A 12,643-nucleotide genomic window follows, 5' to 3' on the forward strand; every position below is an offset into this window, starting at 1 on the left:
CTATTGTCCCAATGTATATAGTGCAGGCATAAAGGTTAAAAGTGTGTTGGTAAAACTGAATTATGAATTTACACCTGTGACAGGAGGTGCTGGAATGTGTCACCTGTGATATATGGGAGCTCTACATGCTTGTGGTATTTGCCATAATGTTCTGTGCAGCCAGGACAGATATCTGTACTACTTTTCTGTGCTATAATAAATACAATTTGCTGTGGTACTTGTCTAGTATTTTTCGAACGCTCAATTGCACATATTTGTGGTTGTGTCTTAAAAAAAAGTGTCATATTATTGCTGCTGGAAGAAGGTTCCATATTATTGCTGTAGGCTCTAACACAAGTTGGTGTGTGACTCAATAGCGCCTCTTCTAGTTACAACTGGGTAGTGCACACTACGGTCGCCTCTGGCTTCTAGGCACCATTAATCAACCTTAATCAAAGATAACGATCAAATAGCCATAATTTTGCCCATCCCTAATAGATAGTGTGTTGAAAAAAAGTAGTCTGAGAGTGTACACACACACACACCCAGCCACAAAGAAATGCTGGCAGCGGTGATGTATGGACAGAGATAAATACTGAGGCTTTAAATCAATTCACTGACTTTCATGCATGGGAAGTTGCAGCGCGCTCAAGCAGCTTTCTTGTAAATTTAAGTGTGTGTGTTGGGGAGGTGAGAGGGAAGACATGAATTGGGGGGAGCACATCTGATAAGGGTGAGACAGCAGCTTCTGTTATAGGGTGATAGTCGAAACCTGCTGTATTTATAACCACATTAAACACCTTCTATCCGCACACAATTGTTGTTGGTGATTTATTTCTGTTGTAACAAGTGGCTGCTGGTTAGCCCAATACATGCTAACAACACCAAGGTCACAATAGCAATGCATTATGTGACAATTAGTGTGCAAAAGGAAATGTTTTTCAAGTAACATTACTCAGAAAATGTATTCTCACTGCAGTGCCACTTTATTGTCATAAACGTACAACTTTACTACCCACACATTATAAGTTTATTCTCGCATTAGCGCCACTTGGATTCAAACTTTGTAAACTCTGTAAAATTGCAAATTTATTCTTGTTGTAATTCCTAATTACTTTTCCCCCCGTACAAATACAACTATAATTCTGCAACACTATAAAAGTAATCGTATTAAAGTGCAACAATACACTTTCAATATTATGTCTTTGTTAATGTAAACTTATGACATTTTTTCTTTTTTTTTTAATTCTCATAAAATCCATCCATCTATTAGCTATTGCTCTGTCCGGGGTTGGGTCGCGGGGCCAGGGAAGGCCAGAATACCTTCTCCCCAGCCCCTTTGTCCTCTGGGAAGAACACAAGCCGTTCTTTTTAACTATGTCGTACTCACCAGCTGGGAGACATAGTCTCTCCAGCATGTCCTGGGTTGTCCCCCCCATGGGACATGCCTGAAACACCTCACCATGGAGGCATCCAAACCCGATGCCCGAACCACTTCAATTGGTTCCTCTCAACGCCGAGGAGCAGCGATTCGATATTGAGTCCCTCCCGGAGCCGCGGCTCGTGACCATCAGTAAGGGCAGGAACGTAGATCGACAGGTAAGTAGGAAGCTTCGCCTTTCGGGTTAGCTCTTCCTTCACAACGACAGACCGGTACAGCGTCTGCATCACAGCCGATGCTGCACAGATCCGCCTGTCGATCTTCCTGTTCCATCCTACCCAAGACTCCGAGATACTTGAACTCCTTCACTTAGGGCAGGACTTCATCCCCGACTCAGAGAGGGCACGCCACCCTTTTCCCACTGAGGACCATGGTCTCATATTTGGAGGCGCTAATCTTCTTCCCAGCCGCTGCGAACCGCTCAGGTGAGAGTTGGAGGTCACGGCCCGAAGAAGCCAACAGCACCACATCATCCGCAAAGAGGAGAGATGCAATGCTGAGACCTTCAAACTGGACCCCCTCAATGCATTTCAATGCAATTCAGTTGTGCCTAGAAATTCTGTCCATAAAGATAATAAACAGAAACTGTGGCAAAGGGCAGCCTCGGTGGAGTCCAAACCCCACAAGAAACCAATGTGACTTACTGCCAGCAATGTGGACCAAACTCTGACATTGGTGGTACGGGGATGGAACAACCCAATCAAGGGGTTTAGTACCCCGTACTCCTGAAGCGCATCCCACAGAACTCCCTTTGTGTATATTTAGGTTAAACTCTTATATAAATGTTGTAAATATATTATTTATTCACATAACATTAAAGCACGAAAAATACCACTTTATGTTTATAATATTACAACTTAAGTCTCATAAAATTTAAACTTTGTTATTAAATAATTTTTTTGATCATAAAATTGCTCATTATTGTTGTTACTCTTCTAATATTCTTTCTTGCAATTACGAGTGCAACCTTATGAGTATTTTCTTGGAATTGAGTTTTGTTTTAAAATTTTTCAAAACATAAGACATGAATTCTATTTTTTTCAATACATACTTGATATTTGTCGTATTCCTACAACTTTATTCTTGTAATACTGCAATTACATTCCATTAAAATGCCATTTGATTATTGCAGCATAACACAATTCTTGAAAAATCATTAATTTATTGCTGAAAATTACATTTTATTGTATAATATGACATTCTCAGAAAATCCTTTTTAACGATATTTGCTCTAAGATAATGCAATTAATTTCCACCTTGAATTGTAATACACTTCAGTTTCACACTTATATTTAGTCATGGTCATCATAGAGCAATAATACCCATATTATAAATACATTTTGTGGTGTGACTTGTAATAGTGAATCAAGTACCCCGCCCTCCTCAAAAAATGTGGTCCCTCTACTTATGAAAATAAGTTGTTCTCTGCTAAACCCTTTGAATGAATCATATTCACTGTAGCAGTTGACAATGAATGCAGTTCACTTGTTTGCCTTGACATGGTTCTGGTGTGTTGGTGATGAGTGCAGAGAGAAACCTTTTTAGGTTCTTTAATTTGTAAGTTTTTATTTTGCACTTCCAGTGATCTAGGCATCATTTTGAGTCCACAGGAGCAAAACTATTTATTTTTTGATTATTTTGAGCATGTAAATTGACTTAAGTTTATTTTGGGGTCATGCGAAGTACTTACTGTGTGATGTCATTCAGCCCACTCAATTTTATGTTTGTTAGTTCTCCTGTGTAAACCGTTGGTGGGAAATGTAGGTGAAGTGTGTAAAGATGAAAAGTGCAAGATCTCAGTAAACATCTGTGCAAAAAACTAGTGTCTCGTTTGTGGACAGCTGGCATATTAATAAAGTAAGAAAATGCACCAATGCTGTAAGAAATATGGGTTGTGATAACGTATCCTGAATATTCACTCGCTACGACATAATATTGTTCTCCTGAGGCGTTTTGAAACGGAACATTTTTTTTGTAACACTAGGCATTCGTATGTAGAGGTACCACTGTAAATAAACACATTGACATTATTAGGTTGCAACAAACCAGAGAATCTGAGTTTCCTCTTATCCAACTTATATTGAAAAGGCTGTAATGAATGAAAATGTTCTTTTGCAAGACAGCCTGTGATTGAAACTCAAATTTTTATTCATCTTGATGAGATTAGGAAATGGTGGGAGGTCACATCAAACCGGGGATGCTGAGAGGGCATCAGTTTTAGGAAAGAAGCAGCTGCTGCTGTTTTCAGCATCCAGATGTTGAAGTGAAAGCAGCTACAATGCCAGTGCAGCGAATGCTGCAGCCCGAGTGTTTCTAACTACACTGCTTTTGAAAGCTGTGATAAAAAAGGTAGAAATACCTTAACATCTCTGTGGATGACATTATTGTCATGGCAGTAGCGCAGCGCCTCCAGGATCTGTCTCATATAGTGACTAAGAAAAGCAAAAAAGCCCGTGTCAAAATCCAATTAAAATGGCGGCCCGAGCCGCGAATAGAAGGCAAATTAATCTCACCTGGCCACGGCTTCGCTGTAGACAAAACCGGCGTCTGCCCTCTTGACGATCTCAAAGCACAGGTCTGCTCCGTCCATGCTGAGACACACACACGCATGCACACACACAGATGCAGAGTTCAGAGTGGTGTCAAGAAACATGTTTAAATAATGAAAATGAAAGTGTGCCAGCTAATCGAAAAACATAAAATGGATTCACTAACTCACTTAAGTACATTTGAGAATTCTTGCCCAGGGCTGTAGATAGAAGAATATGGACTTTTTTGAAAGGACGTGCAGTTATTAGGAAAGCCACTAGAGGTCACAATTGATGACATAACTGCACCTAATGTTTGTTTGTTTAATTTTTTTTTTTAATATCTGGTCAAATTTGAAGAATTCTGCTACCTTCGGGTACTATTTAAGTGTTGTTTAGTTTGAATATAAAATATGAATATAATATAATATAAAAATGGTGCTCTCTGCAGGATGAAAACACAATCCATCTAATGAGATTCTGATCCAGTTAGAATCAGTTTCCTGCTGGTCCAACATCTCAATGGGAAGCTGACGGCCATTGCCTCAGATTCCTTTTTTCTTTTTAAATCGCTCTTTAATTACACAAACAGGCACAAGTTGGCGTGTTGAATGACATCCATAGCTGACCTCGTCAAGTTACAACTGACACCGTCCCTCCTAATTGCTCGGCTTCATTTCTTCCCCAATTAATAAAAGGCAGTCTTGGTGTCCTCTCCAATTAGGCCAAGCTGCGGTGAGGCTCTTGTTTTCAGCACATCCACCATACAGGATTACACACTATTCATATTTGAGCCTGCTTCAGGGAGAGATAGATGAAGACGTCTGCAGTTATCTTATATGCCTGCTCTGTTATCTGCCCTCTGAGGGATGAAGTGCTCAAATATCTCTCACATCTACCTGTAGCCTCTTTTACACAGAAGTGCTGCAAAACAGAGCTGCATCATTCACAGCCATAACATAACATCCACAAATCATTTACATGTACCCAGTGAAGCAGGTTACTGCCACAACAGTGAACTAAAAGATAGATTTACAACAAAGATAGATTTTTTTTCAGCGAAAGATGTTACCGATTCCCGCTGTACTTCTCACCTGCCACTCCTTATCATTTCCCTTTAGGGTTTGGGAGGAGGCAGCCGCTTGCAGCACCAGAGTGTGTCATTTTAATTAATTACATTTTCTTCTATTTCTGAATGTGGTGAGAAAGAACCAGCTAGGGCAGGGGAAAAAAGGTTTGGATTGGGGAGGATTTTCTTTGTACTACTGAAGTGGAAGAGGAACGGGGAATTATTCCATTGCAGAGGTTCTGTGAGAGGTCTAAAATATTTTTTGTAAGGCAGCTAATGTGATGAGTCCATAAGTAGGACAAGTTTTTTCGTTTGTGCAAGTTTTGCAAAAATTACTTGGCCGTCTCAACAGCAAGGACACCAATGGGAAAACACAGCCCCAAAATAAATACTTGTAAGGTGCTACAGTGGGCACAGCAAATAACCAACTGGACTCCAACTTCTTAAGACAATCACTTGGCCGCTCCCCTTAAAGCAGTGCTTCTCAATTACAGTGGGTCCACATTAATCCATTCCGCGGTTGGGGTTGTAAGGCGAATCCAAACCTATGTTAAATAGCTAATGCGTTTAGAACTCCAAGTAAAAACATCAAAATTGTACATACATATTAAAAATTGGTACCAAAATAGTATAGTAAGTGCTACGTACATAAAATATACATTTATACAATCAGAAAACATCATAAATAAAAAAATGGAGAAAGGATTTCTTTACTTTTGAGTGCCGCTTGTTATGCCCATATTCCCTAATAAGGGTTATCTCCAGCACTCACAATCAAACAAAGCTTTACCGTGCCGCCATTTTTAAACAAGTGAGGCCGACCAATAGCAGACCACAATCTCCGTGAGGAGACCCCTACCAATAGCAGAATTGTAGTGACGTGTTGTAGGAATGGTAACTGAAAATAAGTGTAATTACCTAAAAACGCCTGCAGATGGAGACGAAACAACACAAATACAGCCAAGCCCCTAGGGTCATGACAGTAGTAAAACGGGAAAATGTTATGAAGAGGGGGTGAAAAAACGTAAATCAGGGACGTTGTAACATGGGGGTCCACTGTGTATTTTGCCAAACCGCCCCTAGGAAAGGGAAAACTCCCCCCCCACTCGACGTGCTGACTATAAATAAAATTATTATCTATACAAATTGTATAAGCATACCTAAACCTATATCCTTTTTAACATTAACAAAAGAAAAAATGCAATCACAATATAAATCAACTTTAAACACCTGTTAATTATTTTTTACAGTGTTTATACAGGTTACAGCTTAGTGTAAAAACAGAAAAAAATAACCATGTGCATTAAAGTGCCTGAAACAAAAAAAAAAACGTTTTAAAAACTCTTATTTCATTGCAACTACACCTCACATGACAAAAACAAAGCGTTTTCATCCGTGGCATCACCTCGCGCCCCGCCCCACTATTTGAGAAGCACTGCCTTAAAGGTACGGGACAACACACAATTACTACAGTCGAACCTCTACATAGTGAACTTCAAGGGTCCGAGGAGAGAAGTTCACTATGAAGAGAGATTCACTTTATAGAGGTTTTCCTAAAATGTTCAGAATTCATTGATGAAATATGTGAATAATTTTTTAATAAATATGTAAATAATTTTATATACGTTTTTTTAAAAATAAATATGTAAATAAATGTACATTAAACAACTTAAGTTGTTTAAACACTAAAATCTAATGCGGTAAAACTAATGTAAAAACATTTTACATTGAACAAATATCTTTATTATTATTCAACAATAGTTAATGAATATATGATCATAATAAAACATGATCAGTGCATGTCATCAGCGCGGAGAAAGTAACTGTCAATACGAGGTTGCACGGTATGTCTCTCGACAACGGAACCAATCATATCATAGCGCGCGAAAGCGGCTAGGCAGGGAGGAAATCCCGACAGTGCGCCCAATTTTACAACTTCACAATTTTCGATAAGTTCAGATATTCACAATATAGAGGTAGATGCTGTCAAGGGACTGACTAATAGCATCACTATGAAGAGATTATTCACTATGTGGAGTTTCCCTATGAGGAGGTTTTACATACACGTCAAATATAGCTGTTTTGCAAGGGACCGTAAAGATTCGTTCACTATGAAGAGAGATTCACTTTGTAGAGGTTCACTATATAGAGGTTCGACTGTACTGCTCCCTGGACTTATACTATTTATGAATGCACAAACAATGGCACTTCATGAACATAGCGAGAAGCAGAACCACCAGCAGACATCTACCCTTGCCAGTTGCTATGCTCATAATAGCAATAACAGCAACAAAAGATTGGAAAAAAAACAACAAAAAAGAAAAGAAAAACAGAAGTCAGTAACTATGGCAACATAGGATGGCTGCTCTATGGCTTCAGCCCCAAGGAGCCAATTGTTAGTCCATACTTTTGCTTTACTGTATACTATAAGTCCGTGTTCAGTACATACATTAATTACGCAAAAGGCACAGCGGAATTCCATTTTACAAAGGTGCCATTAGTTATTTAATTACGACAGTGATACTACATAGAATAAGACAGAAAATATTGTTGCCTTTCTGCTTTGTGACAAGGCCTTGTTTTTCCTAGCTTGAGTGCCAAATGTTGGGGATCTTCTGCCCTCCTTTGATGGAATTTTAAGCAAGAAAATGCTCTGTTGGGTGAGATGAGAATCTGAAATAAGCCAGGGAAGCGGCAAAGAAATGAGGATACAAGAGCGGGGATAAGAGGAAGGGAGAGATGTTGGCTTCTCGCAAGTGTGAAATCTTAATCTTCATCTTTTCTCTCTTCCATGCATCGCCGCTCCATGCAGTCTCTTGTTCCTCATGCAAAGTCCCTCCGCCACAAATTGTGCTTTCTCTGTAACTGGATGTGTGACCTACAATTCGAAGACCATGTAGAGCATCCCGTCGGAGCTGTAGGTCTCCAGCAGCTCCACGATGTGCGGGTGCTTGAGCATGTGGCATATGCTGGCCTCCCTCTTCAGGTCTAAAAGGTTAAAGAGGGGACAATACAATATTAGCACAGTTTGCAGATCTTCTCAATTGACAACCATATCAATAATTACCCATCATGCATCAGAAAGTTAGCAAATGTGTAATTAATCAATCATTTTTTTTTTTGGGGGGGGGGGGGGGGGGGGGGGTAATAAAATGTTTCCTTATTGGGGTTGAATTATTTTGAAATTACCGTATTTTACACACCTAAAAGCCTTAATTATTTTAAAAAGCTGATGGTGTGCCTTATAATGCGCCTTATATATGGATCAATATTGAGATTGGGATTCGTAGATGGGGAATGAACTGATAAATTAGGCTTCACCTGTTTCGTTTGTGTGTTTACAGTTGAACAAGGTTGGTCATATTGACATTGAGTTATTATGCTATTGACAGTTTAGAGTTATTATTTGAGTTATTATCGTTATTACTTTGAGTATTACTATATTGTGATTGAAAAAGTTTTAAAATATGTCATTAATTGAGGGTGCGCCTTATAATCCCGTGCGCCTGGAAATGTCATTAATTGATGGTGCGACTTGTAATCCGGTGCGCCATATAGTGCGGAAAATACGGTAATAATGAAAACGACAATGCATATGCTCAAGTCTCTGGATGTTTACAAACTGTGCCGGCCTGTGATTGGGTTACCTAAGACCTGAGTACATGTGTTGTCGTTTTCAGTGGACAGCAGATGGCAACATGTCTTTTAAAGGAATTAACTGAACATGAAAAATAATTTAGTCATCAAATTAATCATAGAAAAAAAATAACCTTTACTTCTGGAAATGGCTGAGGAAGTAAAATATTCCTTTAATTTACTGAATTGCAGTCTTTTACTGGTCTAACTAGTGCTAACTAGATACTTGTGATGGCAAAAAGAGGGACTGAGTATCAATAACATGAAATAGATCTTACTGTTACATACAGGATGGATTAAAAATTCATGTTGTTGATAAATGCCACCACAGCTGTGTTGTTTTGTTGGTCACATTGTGACATGGTAAGGATATAGTAACACAGATACTGTAACCACAACGTAGAAAATATTTTGAAGGTTGAATGGCTAATCCGTTTTCCGTTTACAGTAGCTGTTTAAACTTTAGGTATTTGTCCAGCCAAATGGATAAAATAGACAAGCTATCATTCAGTGGTTTGACATTATGGAGCTTTATTTGCAATGCCATAACAGAAGGGTATTATTGTGATGTCACAATTCAGTTGAAATCCCAAATGATTAGCCCCAAACCAACAACTCGTATGGGCAAAGCGCCAGAGTCACTTTTAAGTAACGACCAGAGTCCAGCCCCCGGTCAACTTGGTGTGGAACACTATTGTGCAGAGGCACAATCAAGCCGAAACATTCACATCCCTCAAGGCGTGAAACCTCTGCTATTATATCAAAGCCAAAAGAAGGCTGCTCCAGGTTATGTTGCATGCACAAAATACATTAGCTAACAATGTTATTTTAAAAACAAACTTGATTAGGGTGACCAGATTTTCAATATTAACAAGTTTGCTTAAAAGGAAATATGCAAAAAATTCTCATCACGAAGTTTTCATACCAAATTTAATCGCTAGTCAACTTGGTGATCGGTGGTCGTGTAATACTTGAGGTGACTGGTTCTAAAAATGTGGCCTGCGGACCAACGGGGGTTCGTGGCCTGATTACAGGGACTTTGTGATATAGTTTGGGTTATTAAAAAAATATATATATATTTGAGCTCATTCATTTTACTTTATATTAAATTGTGAACATTATTGACTCTTCAATAAAGCAATCAATTCACACAGTTTAACATATTTTTAAAAATGTAATGATGTAGAAATTTGTAAATTAGACCTACTTAATCATCAAAGATGATTTAGTCTCTCAATATTTGGTAGCAACCTTTTGGGGAAAATTGACCCAATTTTTGATGCAGAAGCTTGCAATATGCAACATTTATTTTGTAAACTTTAGTATAGTTGAACCGTAACAAATACTGTATACTTGTTGTCAAATTGAATATGTTGGTGAATAAATGTTATGTTTTGGCTTTAACGTGGTATGTTATCTTGAATCAGTCAAGTCAATGCGATTCTGTGCCAAAGTAGTAAACTTTGTATCCCCTGCCCCTGCAATTTGAGTTGACATGCAGCTGTTCTGATTTTGGTTTGTCTAATAAATAATAAAATTTCCGCGTAACCTCTGCAATGTGCTCATAGACTAGCCATTTCTGTTTTAAACATTGGATTAGTATGTCTATTCAAGTTTGAAATGTCCTACTGTGTGAGTGGTCATTGAATGAACTTCCAGTCAACGGCATGAGCAAGTACAGTGGGCCCTGGGTTTACGAGATTAATCGTTACGCGGTTGGGATTGTAACGCAAATTTGCCGTATGGCGGGCAATCCAAACCTATGTTAATTAGCTAATGCATGTAAAACCCCAGGTAAACACATCAAAATTGGATATACATATTAAAGATTGGTATCAAAATAGTATAGTGAGTGCTACTTATATACAACATACATGCATACAATTAAATAACCTCATAAAAAAAAAATATATGAAGGCTTTATTTATCTTTGAGCGACTTATGGCCATATTCCATAGTGAGGCTTGTCTAGCCTAACAGACTTCTTCGTATTTCTTGATTATCTTCAGTTTCATTTCCATATAAATCATCCTTACTTCTCTCTTTAACATCACTAGCAATCTTGGGACCCATGGCTAACCAATTCAAGTTTGAATTAAAATGCACCAAAACGCACTATAAATATGTTTTTTTAAGTACTCACAGGTGGACAAAGTTTTAATGTTCCGCCATTTTGGAACGAGGGACGCTGACCAATAGCAGACATGCATCTTAGTCAAGGAGATCAAAGGTCAAAAAAGTTTGCCCATATTCAGATGCACATTTAAACTTATTTACAAATATGTTCAAACACACCTACAAATTCAGCATACATTCAAAGGTGCTTGGAAACCATTTCCAATGTATTTGCAACTACATTCTGATGAGTTTCATTGTTAAAAATGTTTATTCCACAAGCCTCTGTAGGAAATATTTGCATAATCACTATTATGTGTTGTGAAAAGGAAACATGCCGTCCTGAGTTTGTTACACAGGTTGGTTCCACAAATCAGAACATTTCGATGTCCGGACCTTCACTTTGGTGAAACCTCTGCAACTGCACCCTTGCAAACCTTTAGTGGTCCCAGGTGTAGTCTCTGAAGTGTTAGTTCCACAAGTGAAAATGCTGTGCCTGTTTTTTTTTTTTTTTTTTAATCACACTTTTGGCTCCCCTGAACTGTTAGCAAAGTAAATTAGCTCTAACATCTTCCTACAGATGCCTAAGCGCTAATACATACCGACAGACACCTAGGCTTATACATCAAAATGATAGACCTCAAAAAAAAAAAAAAAAAAAAAAAGATGCTATTCCCTGGGGTACAGAGCATGCGCTTAACAATCAGCGTGCTATAAAATCAGCAATAACGTTCTTTGACATGTTGAAAGACACTTCAGCGGCCTGAAGGCTCCCCCTGGAACCAAGCCAGTGTACTAATTGGCTCCTAATGGTGAGGAAGGTTAATGGGGGACAGGGAGTGAAAAGAATCTGCAGTGGTGGAAGTGGTGACAAGTTTGCCACATTAGCAACAATCAAACACTCACCTGCTTTAAATAAATGATGCTAACAAGTTACACTTTCCTCCCTGTTTGTCTTCATACACTAAAGTGTGATAATGACGAGTGTAATAGGGTTGCACTCAAGGAGACGAATGCATGCAGAGGAGCGGAATTTGAGCTTCTGAAACAAATCAATATTCCGACAATGGTGCAAATGGAAAGCTGTAAAAAGAGATAAATGGTGGTGAGGTTACGATGTACGATGCGGTAAATGAAGCGAGACGATGGATTTCCGTCTCTGATTGAGGACAAAATCCTGCTGATAGATTAGTTGTTGTCAAATAAATAAAGGCCGTTGAAAAAGTATTGGGCTCTCACACATGAATTTAAAAAAAAAAAAAAAGTGACAAAGCGTGCAGGACAGAGGATAGGCAAACATGGCTGTCTTGATCCCAACATTTGTGGCAGGGAGTGAAATTTATTGTGAGGCAGTTGCACAATTTATCAGCCAAATGAAAGACAAAGAAAGAAAACAAAGCAAAGAAAAAGAAATGGATTAGATAGAGCATAAGAAAAAAAAAGATAAAGATCTGAAAGTTTGTATATATGATGTCTGTGACTATCTCCACTTCTGTGACATGTTTCATGCTTTTGTTCTTAGCCATTTCTGTTTAAGGTAAAAAAAAATGGGTTTTACAAAAACAGGTAAGTGTCTGTCACAATTGATGCCACTACTATCTGCAGACCGCCCCCCACCTGTCATCTGCAATTGAGTACATAGCTAATTTCTGCAGCATCCCAACAAACTATGCAAGCATGCGTACGATTGTGCGTTGTCACAGGTTGTGCAGACGACATGTACAACATGTCACAATAGGAGCAGACACACTAACACACACGGCGCTGACGCATCTTTGATGACTCTGGAGAAGGATGTGACAGATGAGGGAGGTGAAGAGGACACAATGTGAAGAAAAATAAAAAAAAGGCAAAAGAAAGACCTGGGGGAAGGAG

The 12,643-nt window shown here is 38.7% G+C and overlaps 1 protein-coding gene across 19 annotated transcripts in view; it reads right to left on the reverse strand.

Moving 5' to 3' along the window:
• LOC148423109 (peripheral plasma membrane protein CASK) overlaps positions 1–12,643 on the reverse strand; it is a 115,814-nt gene that overhangs the window by 42,899 nt on the left and 60,272 nt on the right. For all 19 annotated transcript variants that reach the window (XM_088414641.1, XM_088414651.1, XM_088414648.1 and 16 more), the window contains exons 3-5: positions 7,900–8,005; positions 3,934–4,011; positions 3,780–3,852 (exon numbers count right to left, since the gene is read on the reverse strand). In XM_088414641.1, coding sequence (XP_088270767.1) covers positions 3,780–3,852; positions 3,934–4,011; positions 7,900–8,005 — 257 coding nt within the window. The remainder of the gene's footprint in view (positions 1–3,779; positions 3,853–3,933; positions 4,012–7,899; positions 8,006–12,643) is intronic.

The sequence above is a fragment of the Hippichthys cyanospilos genome, chromosome 5 (assembly GCF_059441005.1).
Source record: "Hippichthys cyanospilos isolate Australia breed blue-spotted pipefish chromosome 5, RoL_Hcya_1.0, whole genome shotgun sequence".
Classification (NCBI taxonomy): domain Eukaryota; kingdom Metazoa; phylum Chordata; class Actinopteri; order Syngnathiformes; family Syngnathidae; genus Hippichthys; species Hippichthys cyanospilos.